Raw genomic sequence first — 26,540 nt, forward strand, 5'->3', positions numbered from 1 at the left:
TAAAATGTCCTCTTTCATCATTTCATTCTGTCTTTCATTTTTGTCCTGTTGTCCACATGGGAAACCATCAGACCAGGCTAAACATTTTGTGTGAATTTTGATTCCATCTAGTATCATTACCTGTACTGCATGTAATATCTGTGGTTTGGCATTGTTTAGCTTGAGCTGAATAGGCAATATATATATTATTTACAGTGGTGTAAAGTACTTAAGTAAAAATATGTTAAAGTACTACTTAAGTCATTTTTTGGAGTATCTGTACTTCACTTTAATATTTATATTATTGACAACTTTTACTTTTACTTCACTATTTTTGGAAAGAAAATAATGTACTTTTTACTCCATACATTTTCCCTGACACCTAAAACTACTAGTTACATTTGAATGCTTAGCAGGACAGGAAAATAGTCCACTCAGGCACTTATCAAGATGCCATCCCTACTGCCTCTGATCTGGCGGACTAACTAAATGCAAATGCTTTGTTTGTACATTATGTCTGTGTCACGCCCTGATCTGTTTCACCTGTTCCTGTGATTGTCTGCACTCCCTCCAGGTGTCGCTTATTTTCCCCAGTGTATTTATCCCTGTGTTTCCTGTCTCTCTGTGCCAGTTCGTCTTGTATGTTTAGTCAAGTCAATCATTGTGGTTTTTTCCTGTACTCTTTTGCGATTCTCCTTTTTCATGTCCTCCCGGTTTAGACCTTTGCCTGTTTCTGGACCTGCCTGCCTGACGATTCTGCCTGCCTTGATCATGAGCCTGTCTGCCACTCTGTACCTCTGTACCTGTACCTCCTGTTCTGGTTTTGACCTTTTTGCCTGTCCACGACTATTCTCTTGCCTACCCCTTTGGATTATTAAACATTGTAAGAGTCCAACCATCTGCCTCCTGTGCCTGAATCTGGGTCTCGCCTTGTGCCTCAATTGTCTGCGTGTTGGAGTGTGCCCCTGGCTATATGTACATTTAAAAAAACAAGACAATTGTGCAGTCTGGTTTGCTTCATTTAAGGAATTTTATTTAGCAAGTATTTTAGCAAGTACATTTACTTTTGATACTTAAATATATTTAAAACCAAATACTTTTAGACTTTTACTCAAGTAGGATTTTACTGGCTGATTTTCACTTTTGCTTGAGTCATTTTCTATTAAGGTATCTTTATTTTTACTCAAGTATGACAATTGGATACTTGTTTTCACCACTGTGTATCATGAGTTGCATTTCACTCTGATTTTTAAAAAACTAATTGAATTGAAGGGGATATTTCACACCAGTTAGTCTTTCTGCGTGATCCTTCCGACTGTAAAATAGATGTTCATAATTTAATACCTACTGTAGATAGAAATGGTCTATACCTCACCATTCAACTGTACAACAATATGTACATAGTGTTACAATAAAAGTTTATTTTTTCAGATTATTTGAATGTGCTTTTTTAAAACACATTCATTTGACGCGTGTATCTTTTTTTGACACGCAAACACCCAAACGGCGTTACATACAACATTCTATAATAAAATTGTGTTATTTGAAATTTAAAGCTTATTTGACATGTCAAATAGTGTTATTTGACGTGTATATGTTTTTTGACACTCAAAGACCCAAACCGCGTTCCATATCTTATCTTGGTTTAGTTATAAAAGTCTACAATACATTTGAAACGAATTCGAAAGTGAAAGTAAACTGCGACAAATAGTCACAGCACATTTATTGTTCGACGGTCTTGTCGGGGGAAGATCAGGTCTAGTTATTCGCACAAGTGTTATTGAGATATTATATTATAAAGGATTATTAGCATTATTTTCTGAACTAATATTTCCCGACTTCATTTGGACGTCGTGATTTTTCAGAGATTTTACGCACGACATGCCACCTTGCGTTATTGAAAAAGACAGCTCCAGGGCCCTGTATACAGTAAGTCGACCTTCGCTTCTATAGGTACCTCATGGCGTAATGTGCTTCACCTTTGTCTCATTTGTAAGAAGCTATTGCGGAAATACAGTATTGAAATGATTTTTTGCGACGATCGACCATAGGCCAATCAATATATTTTAGATTGCTATTTGAAGGTGAAAGTATTATGTGCCCACGAACGATAGGCAAGATTTCCATATAGTGAAATTAATAATTTTTCATTCTCTTCAGGTTATGTGGTTGTGCATATTGGCAGCTTGGTGTGTGTCTCTCTCCACTGCCACTTCTGGTGAGTAGCCAAGATTAGTAGTTGCGGTTTAAAATCTTTACTGAATTATAACAGTGATTAAATAAAGGAACTGTAATATACAAATTACAATATTTGTATAGGCCTATTTAGAATATTTTGCCGGCGCAATTCCTTCCCGTCACACCTACACCGACATACGATAATTAATTCAATTATTGCACCCACACTGCTTGCGCGCGCCAACGAGTGTCTGCGTTGCCAAGGGATAAAATAGTAGTCGGTTCTATTTGTGACGCTGATCTCGCTGCAAGTCCTGCCTCTCCCATCTCCTCATTGGTTTATAGAAGCAGATACCCAAGTCCCTTCTCCTCATTGGTTTATAGAAGCAGATACCCTTGTCCCTTCTCCTCATTGGTTTATAGAAGCAGATACCCATGTCCCTTCTCCTCATTGGTTTATAGAAGCAGATACCCATGTCCCATCTCCTCATTGGTTTATAGAAGCAGATACCCATGTCCCTTCTCCTCATTGGTTTATAGAAGCAGATACCCATGTCCCATCTCCTCATTGGTTTATAGAAGCAGATACCCAGGTCCCATCTCCTCATTGGTTTATAGAAGCAGATACCCATGTCCCTTCTCCTCATTGGTTTATAGAAGCAGATACCCATGTCCCATCTCCTCATTGGTTTATAGAAGCAGATACCCATGTCCCTTCTCCTCATTGGTTTATAGAAGCAGATACCCATGTCCCTTCTCCTCATTGGTTTATAGAAGCAGATACCCATGTCCCTTCTCATTGGTTTATAGAAGCAGATACCCATGTCCCTTCTCCTCATTGGTTTATATAAGCAGATACCCATGTCCCTTCTCCTCATTGGTTTATAGAAGCAGATACCCATGTCCCATCTCCTCATTGGTTTATAGAAGCAGATACCCAGGTCCCATCTCCTCATTGGTTTATAGAAGCAGATACCCATGTCCCTTCTCCTCATTGGTTTATAGAAGCAGATACCCATGTCCCTTCTCCTCATTGGTTTATAGAAGCAGATACCCATGTCCCTTCTCATTGGTTTATAGAAGCAGATACCCATGTCCCTTCTCCTCATTGGTTTATAGAAGCAGATACACAGGTCCCATCTCCCCATTGGTTTATAGAAGCAGATACCCATGTGCCATCTCCTCATTGGTTATACCCACGTTTGTGACTGAAAGACGTTAGTGGTGGTAATAAACCTTTTATGAAAGTTAGTTGCCAATGAGATTTTTTCAGAGTGATTACAATTGCACTAGAATTGTTTATTTTTATTATTTCATTGATATTTTTTGTATGTTTTAGTGTTTTCTTGTTAGTACCTGCGTTTTGTTTTGCATTATGTAGCAATGTAAGTTGTCGATCTGTATTATGAATAAAATATATATATATATAAGAAAAAAGAAAGTTAGTTGCCAATTGCCATCTAAGTCCAAAGAAGAAAAAGCCTGAAAGGAGGAGAGATGACTAGAAACGATTCTGTTGACCGGTTTATGTGTGGATTAATTGTCGGAATAGAGGACCTTGTGCATTTCAGGTAAAATAACAACTCAATGTTTATATCCTAGGGACAAAATCAGTTTGTTCACGATGGTGCGCGGCCGGTTTGGGTACAGTGTTACACAGAACATAAACCGGCTGCGCGCAGGCGCCATCATGCATACATTTATTTTGTCCCCTCACGCCAAACACGATCCCGACACGCAGGTTAAAATATCAAAACAAACTCTGAACCAATTATATTAATTTGGGGACAGGTTCGAAAAGCATTAAACATGTATGGCAATTTAGCTAGCTAGCTTGCAGTTGCTAGCTAATTTGTCCTGGGATATAAACATTGAGTTGTTATTTGCGAAGCCGCCTGATCCCGGAAGCTTATATTGATGTTGTATCTGCAGCGTGAATCAGTCTGGTATTTACGAGGCTACCAGTTTTCTATTGGATGTTACAAATTTAAAGATATCAAATCTTTGGATACCAGACCACAAATGCCTTGTAGGCTATATTTTGGAGTTGCCTTGAGATGTATTTTACAAACAAAAATTGTAACACTTTTCTGAGGCTTATACTTTTAGCAACAATAATAATAATAATAATAACTTTATATAACTTATGGCATTTTAAACTCACCAAGTTAAAACAAAGTAAAACACCTAAGTAAAACACCAAAGTTTGAACACCTTCTTCTTCCTGTATCAGACATTTTCACATGTTCGGTACCCGAGGATCCGGTCTCGGCTCGGTTGGGACATGTTGCCACCATGCCCTGCTGGCTCACCCCTTCCACGAACGCAGAGGGTCTGGAGGTGCGTTGGTACCGGCCCAAAGATTTCGACAACCCGGTCTTGCTCTACAGCGAGAGAAAGATCCAGGAAGCCTCACAGCAGTCCCAATACGTGGGCCGCACCTCCCTAGGGCTCCGGGAGATTACGTCAGTAGGGCTGAAGGGAGGGGATGTGACCTTGAGTCTGGTTAATGTCACTCTGAGAGACCAAGGGGAGTATGTGTGCTACGTCAGCAGTAACCAGGACTATGAGACTGCCAGTGTCTTTCTCAACGTAACTGGTGAGTTCATTCAAGCAAAACATATCCAGGAAGGATGCTACAGAAATGAAATGATCTCCATCATTGTTTCACAAATAGTTGAATTAGCCAAGGTAAAAAATGCATATATAATTTTTATTTGAGACTTTAATCCCCTCCTTAATGTGCACTTAATCTCCTTCCCAGTGATGGGCAGCCCTCCTCTCCTCTCAGCAGTCAGAACAGATGCTGACTCTGTGAATGTGAGCTGTGTTTCCCATGGATGGAAGCCAAGGCCCAGGCTACAGTGGTCAGATGGGAGGCAGACTCTGAAACCTGAGAAGCTGGAATACAGCAGTGGTGCCCATGGTCTGGTGTCTGCCCACAGCTGGGTCCTCTCTTCCCCCTCCAGTGCTCCCTGGGTATCCTGTTCTCTGGTTCTGTCTGAAGGGGAGGAGTTGGAGGGAAGAGTGGACCTACGGAACCTTGGCTCTGTACCAGGTAAATAAGGATAATAACCGTGTTTCTTTCTGCTATGAGCATATGCTGATCTGGAACCAATCACAAGGTGTGTGTGTGTGTGTGTGTGTGTGTGTGTGTGTGTGTGTGTGTGTGTGTGTGTGTGTGTGTGTGTGTGTGTGTGTGTGTGTGTGTGTGTGTGTGTGTGTGTGTGTGTGTGTGTGTGTGTGTGTGTGTGTGTGTGTGTGTGTGTGTGTGTCCACCAGTTTGTTGAATGAAATAAGGGATACCTTCTTTCCACTTCCAGAGACTTCATCAGGACTGCAAACAGCTGTCATCATTTTATCTCTGCTTCTGCTCCTGTCCGTTGTCTTCGTCGGTGTGCTCTACAAAAAGAGAGGTCAGGGCTGTGTTTTGGTTTGATAGTTATACTATATATTGATAAGCATACAATGCCATGAAAATGTTAGACTAGACTGGCCTACAATGCAATTCAAATGTTAGACTGGGTCAAATTTGAACTTGAGCCTAAGAGGATATGGAATCCTCTTTCCACCCTATTTGGATTACCTACATGAGAAAACATTAGGCAAGTAATCTTAAGATTGGATTGAAAACTCATGTGTGTTTTGCTTTTCAGGAAACAAATCAACACATGTGCCTATTGGAGGTAAGGAATCTATTTAACCACATCACACTTTTCAATGTCAGTGTTCATAATTTGATTTCCAATGCTTAACTTTATAACCATGTGTCCTAAATGTTGTGGTATATTATACTGTAACTAGGCCTACATTGATCCTGTAAGAGAATACAATTAAAACTTTAAATTAGTACTAAATCAAGTCAATGGACACTAAATTATAAACACTACCTATGGACCATATTCAGTGCATTCAATCACTGCAATGTAAGACATTTCTTTATCATATGGCAAATATTGATCCAGAATACTTACTGTACAGGATACATTTAACATTTTCCCACTGTCCCTGTTTTTGTGTAGATATAGTGGACATAGAGACTATGAGACAAGCTGAAGGTAATCTATTTAGACATTTTCCAGAGAGAATCTGAATTTATTCTGATATTGCCTTTATCATGCAAGGTGCTATCTAGAACCTAAAAGGGTACCCTTTGAAGAACCATTTTTGTTTCTACATGTAACCCAAAAGGGTTCTACCTGGAATCAAAAGGGTTCTCCTATGGAGACAGCTGAAGAACCCTATTTTCTAAGAATGTATAGCAAATATTGATCCCTAATACAGAATACTTACTGTACAGAATACATTTAACATTTACCCACTGTTCCTGTTTTTGTGTAGATTTCGTGGATATAGAGACTATAGAGACTATGAGACTAGCTGGAGGTAAAATATTTAGATTTATTTCTGATACATTCTGATTATTATCATTATTGTTGTTGTTGTTACAGTTCATTGTCATCTCCTAATTCTGTGTTTGTCTTCAACAGTGGATGTCACATTGGATCCCAAGACAGCTCCTCCTTATCTGACAGTTAGTTCATCAGGTAAAGTTGTGAGAGACAGTAAAGATAATGTATGTCCTCCGGGTGAGCATGCTTATATACTTGGAACACATGGTTTTACCTCGGGCAGACGTGCTTACTGGGAGGTTAGACTGGATAAGGAGCAGGTAGGCGTTAAAGAATCCTGGTGGGTTGGACTGGCAAGTGGGTCTGTTAAAAGACAAGGCGATATACCAGCCACACCTTCCAATGGTTTCTGGTTCCTGTCCTCAGACAAAGAGAAAGGCTTACGGCTTAATATGACCCCCAACATCCTACTTCCTGCCAATCCTAGACCTCAGACACTAGGGGTGTATTTGGACTATGACCAAGGAGTACTCTCTTTTATCAATGTAAAAGACAATAAACTGATTGTCACCGTGAGAGCTATGTTCACAGGGGAGGTGTTTCCTCTTTTTAACCCAGGTAAAGGTGACATAGCCCCTATGACGATATTAGATGTCAGCCACTATCAAACAGAACCTGGAAAAGTGTCTGTTTCTGAAAGAGAGGGTAATGTCGCTCCTCCTGCTGAAGAGGCTGAGACTGATCCCCTTCTAGATTCTAACCAAAGTCACAATCATCAGACTTCTGAATCCAAAGAGAGTCTTTAAATGACTGTAACACAATGAAAACTACAGCACTATATATTAACACATTGTTTTGTGTATCAAGTGCACTTCATATTAGGGTGAGTACAGTAGTATTCTGTACTGGTCCAATTCATCATCATCTCCTTCCTCTTCTCCTTTGTCTGCAGTGAATTTGATTTGATTTGACTACCATGGAAACATATGATTGGTGAAAGCAGTATAGTGGATGGATGTAGTGGATGGATGGATGTATGTAGTGGATGGATGTGGTAGATGGATGGATGGATGTAGTAGATGGATGGATGTACTAGATGGATGGATGTAGTGGATGGATGGATGGATATTGTAGATGGATGGATATTGTAGATGGATGGATGTAGTAGATGAATGGATGGATGGATGTAGTAGATGGATGGATATAGTGGATGGATGGATGGATGTAGTAGATGAATGGATGGATGTAGTAGATGGATGGATGTAGTGGATGGATGGATGGATGTAGTAGATGGATGGATGGATGTAGTGGATGGATGGATGTAGTGGATGGATGGATGTAGTAGATGGATATAGTAGATGGATGGATGTAGTGGATGGATATAGTAGATGGATGGATGTAGTGGATGGATATAGTAGATGGATGGATGTAGTGGATGGATGGATGTAGTTGATGGATGTCTACTTGGTGTTTGGTTTGACCATCCTCTGTTTTTCACAGCAGTGCAGAGAACAGGAGACAGTTGAGAAGCTCCTTCAATAGAGTCACTCTCTATAGTGTTCACTATTATTATTTTAATGGTAGAGCCATCTGGTGACATTTCATTTGAAACCGTAGATTTTCCCCTGTTACAGTTTGTAATATAGAGCAATGTACTGCTCACTAGAAAATATCAGATTATACTGAGTATGTGCATTTAAAAACAACACAAATCCTATTGGGAAAAATCATTTTCAACATCCAACTTGAAAACATGGCCATCTTTCTAGAGTTCCATCTTGCTAGAGCTCCATCTTTCTAGAGCTCCATCTAGCTAGAGTTCCATCTTTCTAGAGCTCCATCTAGCTAGAGTTCCATCTTGTTAGAGCTCCATCTAGCTAGAGTTCCATCTTTCTAGAGCTCCATCTTGCTAGAGCTCCATCTTGTTAGAGCTCCATCTTGCTAGAGCTCCATCTTGCTAGAGCTCCATCTTGTTAGAGCTCCATCTTGTTAGAGCTCCATCTTGCTAGAGCTCCATCTTGTTAGAGCTCCATCTTTCTAGAGCTCCATCTTTCTAGAGCTCCATCTTTCTAGAGCTCCATCTTGCTAGAGCTCCATCTTGCTAGAGCTCCATCTTGTTAGAGCTCCATCTTGCTAGAGCTCCATCTTGCTAGAGCTCCATCTTGTTAGAGTTCCATCTTGCTAGAGCTCCATCTTGCTAGAGCTCCATCTTTCTAGAGCTCCATCTAGCTAGAGTTCCATCTTTCTAGAGCTCCATCTTGTTAGAGCTCCATCTTGTTAGAGCTCCATCTTGCTAGAGCTCCATCTTGTTAGAGCTCCATCTTGCTAGAGCTCCATCTTGCTAGAGCTCCATCTTTCTAGAGCTCCATCTTTCTAGAGCTCCATCTTGCTAGAGCTCCATCTTGCTAGAGCTCCATCTTGCTAGAGCTCCATCTTTCTAGAGCTCCATCTTTCCGACCTGAAGTTCACTGACTTCATGATTTGACCTCGTTTTTTTCCCAAGTTCTCAGTTGTCTTGAAAGCAACATGACCATCACATGCAGGTACCATCAGTTCAAGTAAAATAAAAAAGCTAATTATTTAAATTTATGCTCAGCTGTGCATCGCAAGTGCTACACCAACTGATCTGTTTTATTAATCAAAGTTTGAGATTTGAAATATAATATTGTCTGAGAACAATATTGGCAGTCTAGGCCTATAGCCAATATCCTGTGATAATGTATTAGGCCTCCTGTAAACCCTAATTCCTACAGAACTGTGTTTATTATTTGAATGTAAAAATCTGCAAATCGTGTTTAAAAGAAAAAATCTGAGCAGTTGATCTCGGCAGGGAATATGGTTTCTGGTTGTGGGAGTCTCACCTGGCCCAATGGGCAAACAGAAACAGATTACGGGACTTCTTAGCCTGCGTTTACACAGGCAGCCCAATATTTATATATTTTTTCACTATTTGGTCTTTTGGCCAATCAGACCAGGTCTGAAAAGATCTGATGAGAAAAGATCTGATGTAATTGGTCAAAATACCAATTAGTGGGAAAAATATGAATTACTGAGGATAATAGCGGACAATATTGCCACTCCTATTTACCATATCTTAATACCATTTATTGCATCTTGCCTACGCCCCTTGGTCATTGTGTCACGCCCTGACCTTAGTTTTCTATGTTTTCTGTATTATTTTGGTCAGGTCAGGGTGTGGCGAGGGTGGGTATGTGTGTTTTGTCTAGTCTAGGGTTTTTGTAGATCTATGGGGATTTTGTATGTCTAGGTAATTGTAGGTCTATGGTGGCCTGAATTGGTTCCCAATCAGAGGCATCTGTTTATCGTTGTCTCTGATTGGGGATCCTATTTAGGTTGCCATTTTTCCCTTTTGGTTTCGTGGGTTATTGTCTGTGTAGTTGCCTGTCACCACTCGTATTATATAGCTTCACTTTCGTTTTGTTATTTTGTTTAGTTTGTTCAGTGTTCATTCGTTTTAATAAATAGAATGTACGCATACCACCCTGCGCCTTGGTCCCCTCACTACGACGAACGTGACAGAAGAACCCACCATAAAAGGACCAAGCAGCGTGTGAATGAGGAGCGGACATCATGGACCCGGGAGAGAGATGAGTGGAGGACATCCTGGACCTGGGAGGAGGTAATGGCAGGGGACAAGACTCTGCCATGGAAGCAGGTAGAAACAGCGCAGGAGGAACGGCAAAGATATGAGGGGACACGGCTAGCACGGAGGCCCGAGGGGCAGACCCAATAAAAGAAAATTGGGGGGGGGGGGGACACGAGGAGATTGGCTGAGTCAGGTTTGAGACCTGAGCCAACTCCTCGTGCTTACTGTGTGGAGCGTGTGACTGGTCAGGCACCATGTTATGCAGAGATGCGCACAGTGTCTCCAGTTCGCATTCTTAGCCCGGTGCGCTCTATTCCAGCTCCTCGCAGTTGCCGGGCTAGAATGGGCCTCCAGCCAGGACGGATGGTGCCGGCTCAGCGCTCCTGGTCTCCAGTATACCTCCTTGGACCAGGATATCCTGCGCCGGCTCTGCGTACTGTGTCTAAGGTGCGTCTGCATAGCCCAGTGCGTCCTGTGTTAGCGCCCCGCACTTGCCAGGCTCAAGTGAGCATCAGGCCAGGATGCATTGTGTCAGCTCTACACTGCAGATCTCCAGTGCGCCTCCACAGTTTAGTACGTCCTGTTCCTCCTCCCCGCACTCGCCCTGAGGTGCGTGTCCTCAGCCTGGTACCACCAGTTACGGCACCACGCATCAGGCTTCCAGTGCGCTTCCAGAGTCCAGAGCTTCCGGCGACAGTACCCAGTCCAGAGCTTCCGGCGACAGTACCCAGTCCGGAGCTTCCGGCGACAGTACCCAGTCCGGAGCTTCCGGCGACAGTACCCAGTCTGGAGCTTCCGGCGACAGTACCCAGTCTGTAGCTTCCGGCGACAGTACCCAGTCCGGAGCTTCCGGCGACAGTACCCAGTCCGGAGCTTCCGGCGACAGTACCCAGTCCGGAGCTTCCGGCGACATTTCACAGTCTGGAACCTCCGGCGACATTTCACAGTCCGAAACCTCCGGCGACGGGCCACAGTCCGAAACCTCCGGCGACGGGCCACAGCCCGGAACCTCCGGCGACGGGCCACAGTCCGGAGCTTCCGGCGACGATCCCCAGTCCGGAGCTTCCGGCAACATTTCACAGTCCGGAACCTCCGGCGATGGGCCACAGTCCGGAACCTCCGGCGACGGGCCACAGTCCGGAACCTCCGGCGACGATCCCCAGTCCGAAGCTTCCGGCGACATTTCACAGTCCGGAACCTCCGGCGACGGGCCACAGTCCGGAACCTCCGGCGACGATCCCCAGTCCGGAGCCTCCGGCGACGATCCCCAGTCCGGAGCCTCCGGCGACGATCCACAGTCCAGAGCCTCCGGCGATGAGCCACGGTTCAGCTCTACAAAGGCGGAGGGACCAGTGTAAAGATGGGGGGGGGGGCGGCGTCCAGAACCAGAGCCGCCACCAAAGGTAGATGCCCACCCGGACCCTCCCCTATAAGTTCAGGTTTGCGGTCGGGAGTCCGCACCTTTGGGGGGGGTACTGTCACGCCATGACCTTAGTTATCTATGTTTTCTTTATTATTTTGGTCAGGTCAGGGTGTGATGTGGGTGGGTATGCGTGTTTTGTCTTGTCTAGGGGTTTTTGTAGATCTATGGGGTTTTTGTAAGTCTAGGTAATTGTAGGTCTATGGTGGCCTGAATTGGTTCCCAATCAGAGGCAGCTGTTTATCGTTGTCTCTGATTGGGGATCCTATTTAGGTTGCCATTTTCCCTTTTGGTTTCGTGGGTTCTTGTCTGTGTAGTTGCCTGTCAGCACTCGTATTATATAGCTTCACGTTCGTTTTGTTATTTTGTTCAGTTTGTTCAGTGTTCATTCATTTTAATAAATAGATAAATAGATAAATAAATAAATAGTCTCCTCACTACGACGAACGTGACACATTGCTCATCGATATGTGTATATATTCCTTTACTTAAATTTGTGTGTATTAGGTAGTTGTTGTGGAATTGTTAGATTAGTTGTTAGATATTACTGCACTGTCGGAACTAGAAGCACAAGCATTTCGCTACACACACAATAACATCTGCTAACCATGTGTATGTGGCCAATAACATTTGATTTTATTTGTCTAATTTCAGCCACACAGCCAAGACAAGCATTCACTCAATTGCATTGCTTTTCATAAAGCAATATAATTTTGAAAAAGTGCGACTGATATCGATATAGATTTTCCATATCGTTACCCATCAATTCTTTTACCTCTGTCTATTCATCTATGAAAACCAAGCTAAAACTGCACACCCCTGAGAACAACCCATCTCGACCAGCTGACAGCTAATTATGCTAGCTAGCTAATTCAAGGGAGAGGAAAGATGTGGGAGAGAGACATCCGCACGAGCTCAGCAATCCACATAAAGAGACACGCATGCAATTATTGAACGTTTGCTTTATCTTGGCCAGATCGCAGTTGTAAATGAGAACTTGTTCTCAACTAGCCTACCTGGTTAAATAAAGGTGAAATAAAAAATATATTTAAAAAATTACGCTGTGAGAAATTTTACCACGTCACAATCAAATCAAATTGTATTTGTCACATTCGCCGAATACAACAGGTGTAAACCTTATAGTGAAATGCTTACTTACAAGCCCTTAACCAACAAAATATAAGTAACAAAAGTAACAAAATATAAGAAATATAAGTAACACATAATTAAGAGCAGCAGTAAATAACAATAGCGAGGCTATATACAGGGGGTACCGGTACAGAGTCAATGTGCGGGGCACTGGTTAGTCGAGGTAATTGAGGTAATATGTACATGTAGTTAGAGTTATTAAAGTGACTTATGCATAGATAATAACAGAGTAGCAGGGGGTAGAAGCTGTTTAGAAGCCTCTTGAACCTAGACTTGGCGCTCCGGTACCGCTTGCCGTGAGACAACAGTCTATGACAATTTTTAGGGCCTTTCTTTGACACCGCCTGGTATAGAGGTCCTGGATGGCAGGAAGCTTGACCCCAGTGATGTACTGTGCCGTACGCACTACCCTCTGTAGTGCCTTGCGGTCGGAGGCCGAGCAGTTGCCTTACCAGGCAGTGATGCAACCAATCAGGATGCCCTCGATGGTGCAGCTGTAAAACCTTTTGAGGATCTGAGTACCCATGCCCAATCTTTTTAGTCTCCTGAGGGGGAATAGGTTTTGTCGTGCCCTCTTCACGACTGTCTTGGTGTGCTTGGACCATGTTAGTTTGTTGGTGATGTGGACACCAAGGAACTTGAAGCTCTCAACCTGCTCCACTACAGCCCCGTCAATTAGAATGGGGGCCTGCTCAGTCCTCCTTTTCCTGTAGTCCACAATCATCTCCTTAGTCTTGATCACGTTGAGGGGGAGGTTGTTGTCCTGGCACCACACGGTCAGGTCTCTGACCTCCTCCCTATAGGCTGTCTCATCATTGTTGGTGATCAGGCCAACCACTGTTGTGTCATCGGCAAACTTAATGTTGGTGTTGGAGTCATGCCTGGCCATGCAGTCATGAGTGAAAAGGGAGTACAGGAGGGAACTGAGAACACAATCTGAACGTCTGGGAACATTTTCACGTTAGGAATGTTTTTACACGAGTTAGGATGTTTTAATTTTTGATAGGATGTTTCCAAATATATATTTAGTGATTTTTTTATGTATTGACATAATTTCTAATTCCATGTATTTGCTACATTTGTATAATGTCAAGAAAATGTAACGTGTCAGTTTAAGAATGTGTTTCTCGTAAAAATGTATTTATTACATATTTTTTTTTACAATGGATTATTTTTCAGTAATGTTGCGGTAATGCTAATGTTTTTCCTGCTGTATCTGTCACCATAATGGGGGAAACACTTCAGAAGTTCCCTTGAAAAGGGAAGTATATTTAATGCAACACAATAATACCAACTTAATAAGCTGTCTAATTTTTATTGTTGATTAGTAATGATGTACACTGTGCCAATATAATATTGTAAATGACAAAAAAAATGAATAAAAAAAACTGGCATCATAAACAAATTCAAGTAGGTATGCCTTGTTTCATAGTAGTTTGACTGAGACAGCGGTAGAGGTAGAGTGAGGTAATCAGGCACACATTGTGTCTGGATATCTTACAAGTGTAGATGGATCTGGACAGTGAAACCATTTTAAACCATAATTAGTGAGTGTGGATGAGATTAAAAAATTATTGTTGTCTATCAACAATGACAAGCCACCGAGGTCTGACAACTTGAACGGAAAATTACTGAAGATAATAGCGAACGATATTGTCATATCTTCAATTTAAGCCTACTAGAAAGTGTGCCCTCAGGCCTGGGGGGAAGCAAAAGTCATTCCGCTACCTAAGAATAGTAAAGCCCCCTTTACTGGCTCAAATAGCCGACCAATCAGCCTGTTACCAAACCTTGGTAAAGTTTTGGGAAAAATTGTGTTTGACCAGGTACAATGCGATTTTACAGTAAACAAATTGACAACAGACTTTCAGCATGCTTATAGAGAAGGACATTCAACAAGCACAGCACAGCACAAATTAATGATTGGCTGAGAGAAATTGATGATGCTGTTTATGACATTATCGATCATAGTCTGCTGATGGAAAAACGTATATGTTATGGCTTTACATCCCCTGCTATATTGTGGATAAAGAGTTACCTGTCCAACAAAACACAGAGGGTGTTCTTTAATGGAAGCCTCTCCAACATAATCCAGATACAATCAGGAGATCCCCAGGGCAGCTGTCTAGGCCCATTACTTTTTTCAATCTTTACTAAGGACAAGCCACTGGCTTTGAGTAAAGCCAGCCTGTCTATGTATGCGGATGACTCAACACTATACACGTCAGCTTCTACAGCACAGCAACTGAAATGACTGCAACACCTAACAAAGAGCTGCAGTTAGTTTCAGAGTGGGTGGCAAGGAATAAATTAGTCCTAAATATTTCAACTCATTCACTAAACCTCAACTAAATCTTGTAGTAAATAATGTGGAAATTGAGCAAGTTGAGGTGACTAAACTGCTTGTAGTAACCCTGGATTGTAAACTGTCACGGTCAAAACATATTGATACAACAGTTGCTAGGATGGGGAGAAGTCTGTCCATAATAAAGTGCTGCTCTACCTTAACAACACTATCAACAAGGCTCTAGTTTTGTCGCAGGATGAACCAGACTTGTGGAGGTCTACAATTTTTTTTTCTGAGGTCTTGGCTGATTTCTTTTGATTTTCCCATGATGTCAAGCAAAGAGGCACTGAGTTTGAAGGTAGGCCTTGAAATACATCCACAGGTACACCTCCAATTGACTCAAATGATGTCAATTAGCCTATCAGAAGCTTCTAAAGCCATGACATCATTTTCTGGAATTTTCCAAGCTGTTTAAAGGCACAGTCAACTTAGTGTATGTAAACTTCTGACCTACTGGAATTGTGATACAGTGAATTATAAGTGAAATAATCTGTCTGTAAACAATTGTTGGAACAATTATTTGTGTCATGCACAAATGTTACGCCCTGACCGTAGAGAGCTTTTTATGTCTCTATTTTGGTTTGGTCAGGGTGTGATTTGGGTGGGTATTCTATGTTTTATTTTCTATGTTTTGTATTTCTTTGTGTTTGGCCGGGTGTGGTTCTCAATCAGAGGCAGCTGTCTATCGTTGTCTCTGATTGAGAACCATACTTAGGTAGCTTTTTCCCACATGGTTTTTGTGGGTAGTTGTTTTCTGTTTTGTGTCTGCACCAGACAGAACTGTTTTCGTGGTCTAATTTTGGTTATTTTGTCTCAGTGTTTTAATAAAAAAAGCCTGAACACTTACCACGCTGCACTTTGGTCCACACCTTCTTTCATACGACGACCGTGACAACAAATTTGTGGAGTGGTTGAAAAATGAGTTTTAATGACTCCAACCTAAGTGTATGTAGACTTCTGATTTCAACTGTATATATTTATTTTTATTCGCTAATCACACCTTTTTAGTAGCTAAGGCTATAATCACTTCCAGAGTATTCATTGTGTAATACCAATGAAAAGTGTCTATTTTGTGTAAATAGTCTTCCAGGCTAGAGTCAGGCACGACTAACATGGTAAAACGTTAAGGAAAACGTTCTCTGTTTCAGAAGAAAAAGTGAATTTCTCAGCTGCCTCACATTAATTTTATTTTAAATGTAACATATTTGTTAACATCTAAATCATTAACATAAGTAGGGTTGTGTTCTCTAAAAACACTGGTCTGAACATGAGCTGGCTACACAACAACATACAGTCACTAGTTTGCACATTGACTTATTGATTGGTTGCTTAGTTGATTTATCAGTGATTCATCGTGTTTGATTATGGAGTAAATCCAGAGTAAAAATGGCATCCAGTCGGAGTTCTTCTGTTGAATGAAAGAAAAACACAAATAAAAAGATTCAGTCATGCGTTTATCACATCACTTAATGTAGGTTCATATGTAGACCAGCAGTAGAGTAGACAGGACTCACCGATGGAGGAGGACAGGAAGTGGTAGCAGCCGAGCCAGGCCATCATTACACTGTAGGGGCTGAGGTAGGTTACAGTCAGAGGGTGTGTCTCCATAGTCTAGAGTGGCTACCTCTCTACCATCTCAATAGTCTACAGTAGCTTCCTAATTTCCTCATCTTCTCTCCTCTCCTTCCTATTCTTGTTTCCTCATCTCCTTCGTATTATTGTTTCATCTCCTCATCTCCCTCTCCTCATCTCCTCTTCTTCCTCTCCTGGTCTCCTCTCTTTACCTTCCCCTCCTTATCTCCTCATCTCCTTCCTCATCTTCTTCCACTCCTCATCTTCTCTTCTTCCTCTCCTGGTTTCCTCTCTTTCCTCCCCTTCCCTCCTCTCTTCTCCTTATTCTGCACTTAGCTGATAGCTGTTTTGTACTTACAGCCTCCCAGACAGGTGTAGGAAACCTCCAGGTATTTGTAGGTTCCGTAGCAGGGGTCCCCGAAGACCGGATCAAGCCCCACAGTGCATTGACTCTTTCCCTCACACCTGCAGAGTTACACATTTATAACACCGTTGTAACACACATGCACACACAGGGGGGATATTTGTATACCACCTTTCAACACCACTGACATCCCCAAACCAGAGAGGAGAGATGGGGAGATGGATAGAGAGGGAGAGTGTACCATTGTTTGACAACGTCCAGGGTTTTGGGTTGCAGACAGTTCTGGTTGCTGAGCTCGTGGCGTCCAGCAGAACAGGTAGAGCCGTCTCTACGGCCGTAGTTAGCATGAAACACATTTATCACACCCTTACCTACACACACACACACACACACACACACACACACACACACACACACACACACACACACACACACACACACACACACACACACACACACACACACACACACACACACACAATCATTGAATTGCACCCTTACCTACACAGGAGGAGGGCTGAGGGGGGTGTTAGGTGAGGGTGTTTGTGGGTGTAATCGTGTGCTCACCACAGTCCAGGGAGCTGGTTGAGCCTTCGCAGGTGATACTGGTCTCTGAAAACACAAAGCACACACAGAACATCAGCCCTGCTGCTGAGACACAACATCAGCCCTGCTGCTAAGACACAACATCAGCCCTGCTGCTAAGACACAACATCAGCCCTGCTGCTAAGACACAACATCAGCCCTGCTGCTGAGACACAACATCAGCCCTGCTGCTAAGACACAACATCAGCCCTGCTGCTGAGATAATGGGGGGTAAGGAAAAGGATGAAGAGCAAGAAAGGGAGGGTGGGAGGAGCAATCAAAGAAAGGTGGGAGGAGTAATCAAAGAGAGGTGGGAGGAGTAATCAAAGAGAGATGGGAGGAGTCATCAAAGAGAGATGGGAGGAGCAATCAAAGAGAGGTGGGAGGAGTAATCAAAGAGAGGTGGGAGGAGTAATCAAAGAGAGGTGGGAGGAGTAATCAAAGAGAGATGGGAGGAGTAATCAAAGAGAGGTGGGAGGAGTAATCAAAGAGAGATGGGAGGAGTAATCAAAGAAAGGTGGGAGGAGTAATCAAAGAGGTGGGAGGAGTAATCAAAGAAAGGTGGGAGGAGCAATCAAAGAGAGGTGGGAGGAGCAATCAAAGAGAGGTGGGAGGAGTAATCAAAGAGAGGTGGGAGGAGTAATCAAAGAGAGGTGGGAGGAGCAATCAAAGAGAGGTAGGAGGAGTAATCAAAGAGAGGTGGGAGGAGCAATCAAAGAGAGGTGGGAGGAGTAATCAAAGAGAGGTGGGAAGAGTAATCAAAGAGAGGTGGGAGGAGCAATCAAAGAGAGGTGGGAGGAGTAATCAAAGAGAGGTGGGAGGAGTAATCAAAGAGAGGTGGGAGGAGTAATCAAAGAGAGGTGGGAGGAGTAATCAAAGAGAGGTGGGAGGAGCAATCAAAGAGAGGTGGGAGGAGTAATCAAAGAGAGGTGGGAGGAGTAATCAAAGAGAGGTGGGAGGAGTAATCAAAGAGAGGTGGGAGGAGTAATTAAAGAGAGGTGGGAGGAGTAATCAAAGAGAGGTGGGAGGAGTAATCAAAGAGCGGTGGGAGGAGTAATCAAAGAGAGGTGGGAGGAGTAATCAAAGAGAGGTGGGAGGAGTTATCAAAGAGAGGTGGGAGGAGTAATCAAAGAGAGGTGGGAGGAGCAATCAAAGAGAGGTGGGAGGAGTAATCAAAGAGAGATGGGAGGAGTTATCAAAGAGAGGTGGGAGGAGTAATCAAAGAGAGGTGGGAGGAGTAATCAAAGAGAGGTGGGAGGAGTTATCAAAGAGAGGTGGGAGGAGTAATCAAAGAGAGGTGGGAGGAGTAATCAAAGAGAGGTGGGAGGAGTAATCAAAGAGAGGTGGGAGGAGCAATCAAAGAGAGGTGGGAGGAGTAATCAAAGAGAGGTGGGAGGAGTAATCAAAGAGAGGTGGGAGGAGCAATCAAAGAGAGGTGGGAGGAGCAATCAAAGAGAGGTGGGAGGAGTAATCAAAGAGAGGTGGGAGGAGTAATCAAAGAGAGCTGGGAGGAGCAATCAAAGAGAGGTGGGAGGAGCAATCAAAGAGAGGTGGGAGGAGTAATCAAAGAGAGCTGGGAGGAGCAATCAAAGAGAGATGGGAGGAGTAATCAAAGAGAGCTGGGAGGAGCAATCAAAGAGAGGTGGGAGGAGCAATCAAAGAGAGGTGGGAGGAGCAATCAAAGAGAGGTGGGAGGAGTAATCAAAGAGAGGTGGGAGGAGTAATCAAAGAGAGGTGGGAGGAGTTATCAAAGAGAGGTGGGAGGAGTAATCAAAGAGAGGTGGGAGGAGCAATCAAAGAGAGGTGGGAGGAGTAATCAAAGAGAGGTGGGAGGAGTAATCAAAGAGAGGTGGGAGGAGTAATCAAAGAGAGGTGGGAGGAGTAATCAAAGAGAGGTGGGAGGAGTAATCAAAGAGAGGTGGGAGGAGTAATCAAAGAGCGGTGGGAGGAGTAATCAAAGAGAGTTGGGAGGAGTAATCAAAGAGAGGTGGGAGGAGTTATCAAAGAGAGGTGGGAGGAGTAATCAAAGAGAGGTGGGAGGAGCAATCAAAGAGAGGTGGGAGGAGTAATCAAAGAGAGATGGGAGGAGTTATCAAAGAGAGGTGGGAGGAGTAATCAAAGAGAGGTGGGAGGAGTAATCAAAGAGAGGTGGGAGGAGTTATCAAAGAGAGGTGGGAGGAGTAATCAAAGAGAGGTGGGAGGAGTAATCAAAGAGAGGTGGGAGGAGTAATCAAAGAGAGGTGGGAGGAGTAATTAAAGAGAGGTGGGAGGAGTAATCAAAGAGAGGTGGGAGGAGCAATCAAAGAGAGGTGGGAGGGAAGGAGAGATTGTGACAACACAGTGTGGGGCTCCATTCATGATAAGTCTTGACTACTTTGTATCATGCACAAGCACATTTCAATTGACTAGTTGTTCACTCGACACCACACACAGGTTGTTGTCCATTGTTCAAGTACATTATAGGTGTCAGAAGTGGAATGGCAGTGAACAACAACCTGTGTGGGGTATCAAGTGAACGACAAGCCCATTGGACAGGAGAGGGAGAGCGCCAGAGGGAGAATACTGACTAGCAGGCAGGCAGATGTAGGTGACGTCCAGGTATTTGTAGGTTCCGTAACAAGGGTCCGAGATTTGATTCACTCTCATGTTCACCTCACACATCTGCTTCCCGTCACACCTGGTACAACCACAGAGCAACACCAGTAGAACCATAACAAAGCCACAACACAACTCCAACATAACCTGTAAAAACGGATATCTGGAGCTTGTCTGAGTGGTTGGCCTCCGAGCCCTCTGAGCCCTCTGAGCCCTCCGAGCCCTCCGAGCCCTCCGAGCCCTCTGAGCCCCTGTACTTGATGCTGATTTGATCAACAAGCTCTCACAGTCTCACTGCAAAATTAGATGTTTGTCTCCAAACGTCAAATTTTGAAGTTGCTTTAAATGGAAGCCTACTTGATGGTAATAGCGTTGCCCCCTAGTGGCGATGTGGCCTAAGTTAAGGGTTTAGGCATATCAGGGTTTAGAGACATAAACAACTCTAAGATTAACTTCAGGCATTCATTCTGATTGGTTACATTAAGGTTAAAAACAGAAAAATGACTACACTGTTAAGTTTTGCGATGTATTAAGACTTGATAACTAAATGTGGATGGATGGTGCTGTGGTCTGAACAGCAGCAGTCTGTCATATAGACCTGGGTTCTAGCTCCAGGTACTTGTTTTGTTTGCACCCTAGTGGACGGATTTGACGGAGCCTCCTGACCTCCTGAGAACGTTCAAAAATGTCAAATTCCAACTTGGATCTGGAGGGATCTACCTGGATTTCACTTATATCTGGAGGGATCTACCTGGATTTTACATGGATCTGGAGGGATCTCCCTGGATTTGACTTGGCTCTGCACACTATAGGGGGGGGGGGGGGGGGGTGCGTGTGTGCGTGTGTGTGCGTGTGTGTGTGTGTGTTTGTGTGTCTGTGTGTTTGTACCTCTGTGACCAGAGTGCCAGAGTTCCTTCTTGGGAACACTTTGTGTTAGTCAGCTGACTCTGAGGTCGTCCCTGACTGCAGGTCTGGCTGTCTGTGCGTCCATACAGTGCTTTCTGGAGAAAGACCACCCCGTCTCCTATGAGAGAGAGAGAAGAGGGAGCATGAGAGACTCACGAGTCAACTCAACTAAGAAACCGATTGACACACAGTGTTGTTTCTTACCACATTCCAAATGCACCACACCGGCACCCTCACAGGTAGTCACCTTCTCTGTGGACGACAACAATCTGATTGATACAAACACATCACACATACATCATATAGAGAAAAGGATTCAGCAATTTCCTGCGTGTTTGTGTGTGAGAGTGTGTGTGTGAGCATGTATGTACAGTTGAAGTCGGAAGTTTACGTACACTTAGGTTGGAGTCATTAAAACTAGTTTTTCAACCACTCCACAAATTTCTTGTTAACAAACTATAGTTTTGGCAAGTCGGTTAGGACATCTAGTTTGTGCATGACAAGTAATTTTTCCAACAATTGTTTACAGACAGATTATTTCACTTATAATTCACTGTATCACAATTCCAGTGGGTCAGAAGTTTACATACACTAAGTTGACTGTGCCTTTAAACGGCTTGGAAAATTCCAGAAAATGATATCATGGCTTTAGAAGCTTCTGATAGGCTAATTGACATCATTTGAGTCAATTGGAGGTGTACCTGTGGATGTATTTCAAGGCCTACCTTCAAACTCAGTGCCTCTTTGCTTGACATCATGGGAAAATCAAAAGACATCAGCCAAGACCTCAGAAAAAATTGTAGACCTCCACAAGTCTGGTTCATCCTTGGGAGCAATTTCCAAACGCCTGAAGGTACCGCGTTCATCTGTACAAACAATAGTATGCAAGTATAAGCACCATGGGATCACGCAGCTGTCATACCGCTCAGGAAGGAGACGCGTTCTGTCTCCTAGAGATGAACGTACTTTGGTTCGAAAAGTGCAAATCAATCCCAAAACAACAGCAAAGGACCTTGTGAAGATGCTGGAGGAAACAGGTACAAAAGTATCTATATCCACAGTAAAACGAGTCCTATATCGACATAACCTGAAATGCCGCTCAGTAGGGAAGAAGCCACTGCTCCAAAACCGCCATAAAAAAAGCCAGACTACAGATTGCAACTGCACATGGGGACAAAGATCATACTTTTTAGAGAAATGTCCTCTGGTCTGATGAAACAAAAATAGAACTGTTCGGACATAATGACCATCGTTATGTTTGGAGGTAAAATGGGGAGGCTTGCAAGCTGAAGAACACCATCCCAACCGTAAAGCACGGGGTTGGCAGCAACATGTTGTGGGGGTGCTTTGCTGCAGGAGGGACTGGTGCACTTCACAAAATAGATGGCATCATGAGGGAGGAAAATTATGTGGATATATTGAAGCAACATCTCAAGACATAAGTCAGGACGTTAAAGCTTGGTCGCAAATGGGTCTTCCAAATGGACAATGACCCCAAGCATACTTCCAAAGTTGTGGCAAAATGGCTTATGTACAACAAAGTCAAGGTATTGGAGTGGCCATCACAAAGCCCTGACCTCAATCCTATAGAAAATGTGTTGGCAGAACTGAAAAAGCATGTGCGAGCAAGGAGGCCTACAAACCTGACTCAGTTACACCAGCTCTGTTAAGAGGAATGGGCCAAAATTCACCCAACATATTGTGGGAAGCTTGTGGAAGGCTACCCGAAACATTTGACCCAAGTTAAACAATTTAAAGGCAATGCTACCAAATACTAATTGAGTGTATGTAAACTTCTGACCCACTGGGAATGTGACGAAATAAATAAAAGCTGAAATAAATCATTCTCTCTACTATTATTCTGACATTTCCCATTCTTAAAATAAAGTGGCGATCCTAACTGACCTAAAACAGGGAATTTTTACTAGGATTAAATGTCAGGAATTGTGAAAAACTGAGTTTAAATGTATTTGGCTCAGGTGTATGTAAACTTCCGGCTTCAACTGTATGTGTGTGTGAGTGTGTGTGTGTGAGTGTGTATGTCTGTGTGTGTGAGTGTGTCTGTCTGTGTGTGTGTGTGTGTGTGTGTGTGTGTGTGTGTGTGTGTGTGTGTGTGTGTGTGTGTGTGTGTGTGTGTGTGTGTGTGTGTGTGTGTGTGTGTGTGTGTGTGTGTGTGTGTGTGTGTGTGTGTGTGTGTGTGTGTGTGTGTGTGTGTGTGTGTGTGTGTGTGTGTGTGTAGGTTACTCACTGCTCTCCAGGCAGCCATAGGTAACGTCCAGGAAGATATTATTCTGGTATGCGGAGTTACAGAGGTCACACACACTGCCGGAGGTCGCCACATCACACTTCCCATTTCCATCACACCTGGATGATTAGTAGTAATGTCACACACCTAAAACACCACGGACACTGTCCTTACTTAGGTTTTTAAAAAACATGATGTTATTTCTCTCCATTTCCCCTCTCTGTGCTGTCAGTTTTAGGACCACTTCCTGATTCAGTGCAGCTCAGTTTTGCTGTGAAGCTGTTCTTGATATGATTCCCATCTGTCTGAACTAATACAGGGAGTGGTTACATACAGGGCATTCGGAAGGGATTCAGACCCCTTGACTTTTTCCACATTTTGTTACGCTTCGGCCTTATTCTAATGTATTAAATTGTATTTTGTCTCCTTTAATCTACACACAATACCCCATAATGACAAAGCAAAACAGATTTTTCATATTTTTTCAAATTTATAAGGAGAAAATCACGGAAATATCACATTTACATAAGTATTCAGGCCCTTTACTCAGTACTTTGTTGAAGCACCTTTGGCAGTGATTACAGCCTCGTATTTTTGGGTATGACGCTACAAGCTTGGCACATCTGTATTTGGGGAGTTTCTCACATTCTTCCCTGCAGATTCTCTCAAGCTCTGTCAGGTTGGATGGGGAGTGTCGCTGCACAGCTATTTTCAGGTCTCTCCAGAGATGTTCGATGGGGTTCAAGTCCAGGCTCTTGCTGGGCCACCCAAGGACATTCAGAGAGTTGTCCCAAAGCCACTCCTGCATTGTCTTGGCTTTGTGCTTAGAGTCGTTGTCCTGTTGGAAGGTGAACCTTCGCCCCAGCTCTGGAGCAGGTTTTCATCAAGGATCTCTCTGTACTTTGCTACATTCATCTTTCCCTCGATCATGACTAGTCTCCCAGTCCCTGCCTCTGAAAAACATCCCCACAGCATGATGCTGCCACCACCATGCTTCACTGTAGGGATTACGCTCGGCATTCAGGCCAAAGAGTTCAATCTAGGTTTCATCAGACCAGAGAATCGTGTTTCTCATGGTCTGAGAGTATCTAAACATTATTTTAATATCTCCCAAGCAATTGCCTCTCTATGAGCCACTGGCTACCTTTTCTATATCAACACACCTGCTGGTAACTCTGAACTGGTTAGGACAGCTCATGATGTCTCCTCAGTATCTGTCGACTAGGTAGGACTCTTATGACTAAAGAGGTTTCAGGCATAGCTTTTATTTCTACCCATAAGAGTAGGAGGAAATTGTATCTATTCTCAGCACTTACGACACATTTTCTACTCTGAGACGCTTTGTGGATATGGCCCGATTACTGTCAAATTGCTGGAAACATGCCAACAGGACACTGAAGTTGGGAAATAAACGATGTTGTAAGCAGAACATTGCAAACATTATAGACTCAGTGAGCTTGCTATTGACTGAAGTTGTGTACTTTCCGTGTACTTTCCGTGTGTGTGTGTGCACATGCGTGTGTGTACATACCTCTTAGACACACCGTTGAAGGCCTCTGTATCGGAGCAGGCTTTAGGGCTCTCGTTTGATGACTTCTCAATAGTGCTGAATTTGACCCCATACACTATGATCACACCGTCATCTACACACACACACACACACACACACACACACACACACACACACACACACACACACACACACACACACACACACACATAGTGGGTTTAACACTTGCTAAACCATATGAGGCCAGTTTCCTCAACTAAAAAGAACATTATCTCCATTCAAAGTGCTTTTTAGTCCAGGACTTTTGTGTCCGGGAAACTGCCCTGTAAAAGAAACTCAGTGCACAGGTGTAGATATACTAGGAGCTGAAGGTTCTGAAGGAAAACTGGAGTTACTTTACCACACTGGAGTTACTTTACCACACTGGAGTTACTTTACCACACTGGAGTTACTTTACCGCACTGGGGTTACTTTACCACACTGGAGTTACTTTACCACACTGGTGTTACTTTACCGCACTGGAGTTACTTTACCACACTGGAGTTACTTTACCGCACTGGAGTTACTTTACCACACTGGAGTTACTTTACCGCACTGGAGTTATTTTACCACACTGGAGTTACTTTACCGCACTGGAGTTACTTTACCGCACTGGAGTTACTTTACCACACTGGAGGCTGGGATCACCACACGTCAGGAACCTGTGTCGAATCTCTGACATTCCATAACCTGGAACAGGAAAAAAAAATAATAATAAAAATAAAAATAAATTATTCTCTGACACCTCGATGAGTGTTTTCAGCCTCGAGCTACACATAGCATCCGTAATCACTGTAAGATGATTCGACTTACCCAGAAAGAGGCTGGCCTGCAGCGCTGGAAGAACAGACAAGAGAATATACTCTTTATAAATGTCTCCTTTTGCTGATAAAAATACGACATACACAACACATAGGAGGAGCAGCGCCCCCTGGAGCAGCACCCCCAGGAGCAGCACCCCCAGGAGCAGCACCCCCTGGAGCAGCACCCCCAGGAGCAGCACCCCCAGGAGCAGCACCCCCTGGAGCAGCACCCCCTGGAGCAGCACCCCCTGGAGCAGCGCCCCTGGAGCAGCACCCCCTGGAGCAGCACCCCCTGGAGCAGCACCCCTGGAGCAGCACCCCCAGGAGCAGCCACCCTGGAGCAGCACCCCAGGAGCACGTTAGAGGTTGAGAGGAGAAGAAAGGAAAAAGATGAAAAAACAAAGAGAAATTAGAAGAGTAGAGACTTACCGGCGATCAAAAAGGATTGTCCAAGGAGCATTCTGTCTACTTTATCAGGGATCTCTATAGGAGAGACAGCTTCTGAGTGTCTGACTGTATTGAATGGCTTTGCCCACGTAGTGAGATACGAATAACAGTTGAACACATGAGCTATTACTGGAACATATTCCCTCTTTACTCTGTTGACCAATCCCCCACACACACATAAACACACACCTTCAGTCAATATAGCGTGAGCATGAAAGAAAGTACAAATGATTATAAAACAGGCGGGTCTAATCCTGGATGCCGATTGGTTGAAAGAGTATGTCAGACGTTATCTATTTCTACCCACGGCTGTACCCCAATCAAAATGCCTATTTACTGTTCTATCTGAGGAATCACTGTGCATCCACTGTCCCATCAGCCCAGCCATTCATAAATATAATCTCCACTGTCCCATCAGCCCAGCCATTCATAAATATAATCT

At 43.5% G+C, this 26,540-nt stretch overlaps 2 protein-coding genes across 2 annotated transcripts; one reads left to right on the forward strand and one right to left on the reverse strand.

Annotated features, from left to right (window-relative positions):
• Positions 1-1,553: 1,553 nt before the first annotated feature.
• On the forward strand, positions 1,554-14,090 carry LOC139534713 (butyrophilin subfamily 1 member A1-like). Its single transcript, XM_071334103.1, has 9 exons — positions 1,554-1,908; positions 2,140-2,197; positions 4,391-4,756; positions 4,922-5,215; positions 5,481-5,573; positions 5,814-5,843; positions 6,180-6,215; positions 6,499-6,543; positions 6,648-14,090. The coding sequence occupies exons 1-9, from the start codon at positions 1,861-1,863 to the stop codon at positions 7,313-7,315; spliced, it is 1,638 nt and encodes a 545-aa protein (XP_071190204.1). The 5' UTR covers positions 1,554-1,860; the 3' UTR covers positions 7,316-14,090.
• A 2,103-nt stretch (positions 14,091-16,193) lies between these two features.
• LOC139534714 (L-rhamnose-binding lectin CSL1) lies at positions 16,194-26,293 on the reverse strand. The gene is made up of 13 exons (XM_071334104.1): positions 26,081-26,293; positions 25,662-25,685; positions 25,476-25,538; positions 24,831-24,942; positions 23,303-23,418; positions 21,259-21,306; positions 21,037-21,172; positions 20,121-20,230; positions 17,536-17,580; positions 17,210-17,339; positions 16,963-17,069; positions 16,547-16,605; positions 16,194-16,440 (listed from the first exon to the last, which is right to left on the reverse strand). The coding sequence occupies exons 1-12, from the start codon at positions 26,109-26,111 to the stop codon at positions 16,592-16,594; spliced, it is 936 nt and encodes a 311-aa protein (XP_071190205.1). The 5' UTR covers positions 26,112-26,293; the 3' UTR covers positions 16,194-16,440; positions 16,547-16,591.
• Between the last annotated feature and the right edge of the window lie 247 nt (positions 26,294-26,540).

Source organism: Salvelinus alpinus, chromosome 11, assembly GCF_045679555.1.
Source record: "Salvelinus alpinus chromosome 11, SLU_Salpinus.1, whole genome shotgun sequence".
NCBI lineage: Eukaryota > Metazoa > Chordata > Actinopteri > Salmoniformes > Salmonidae > Salvelinus > Salvelinus alpinus.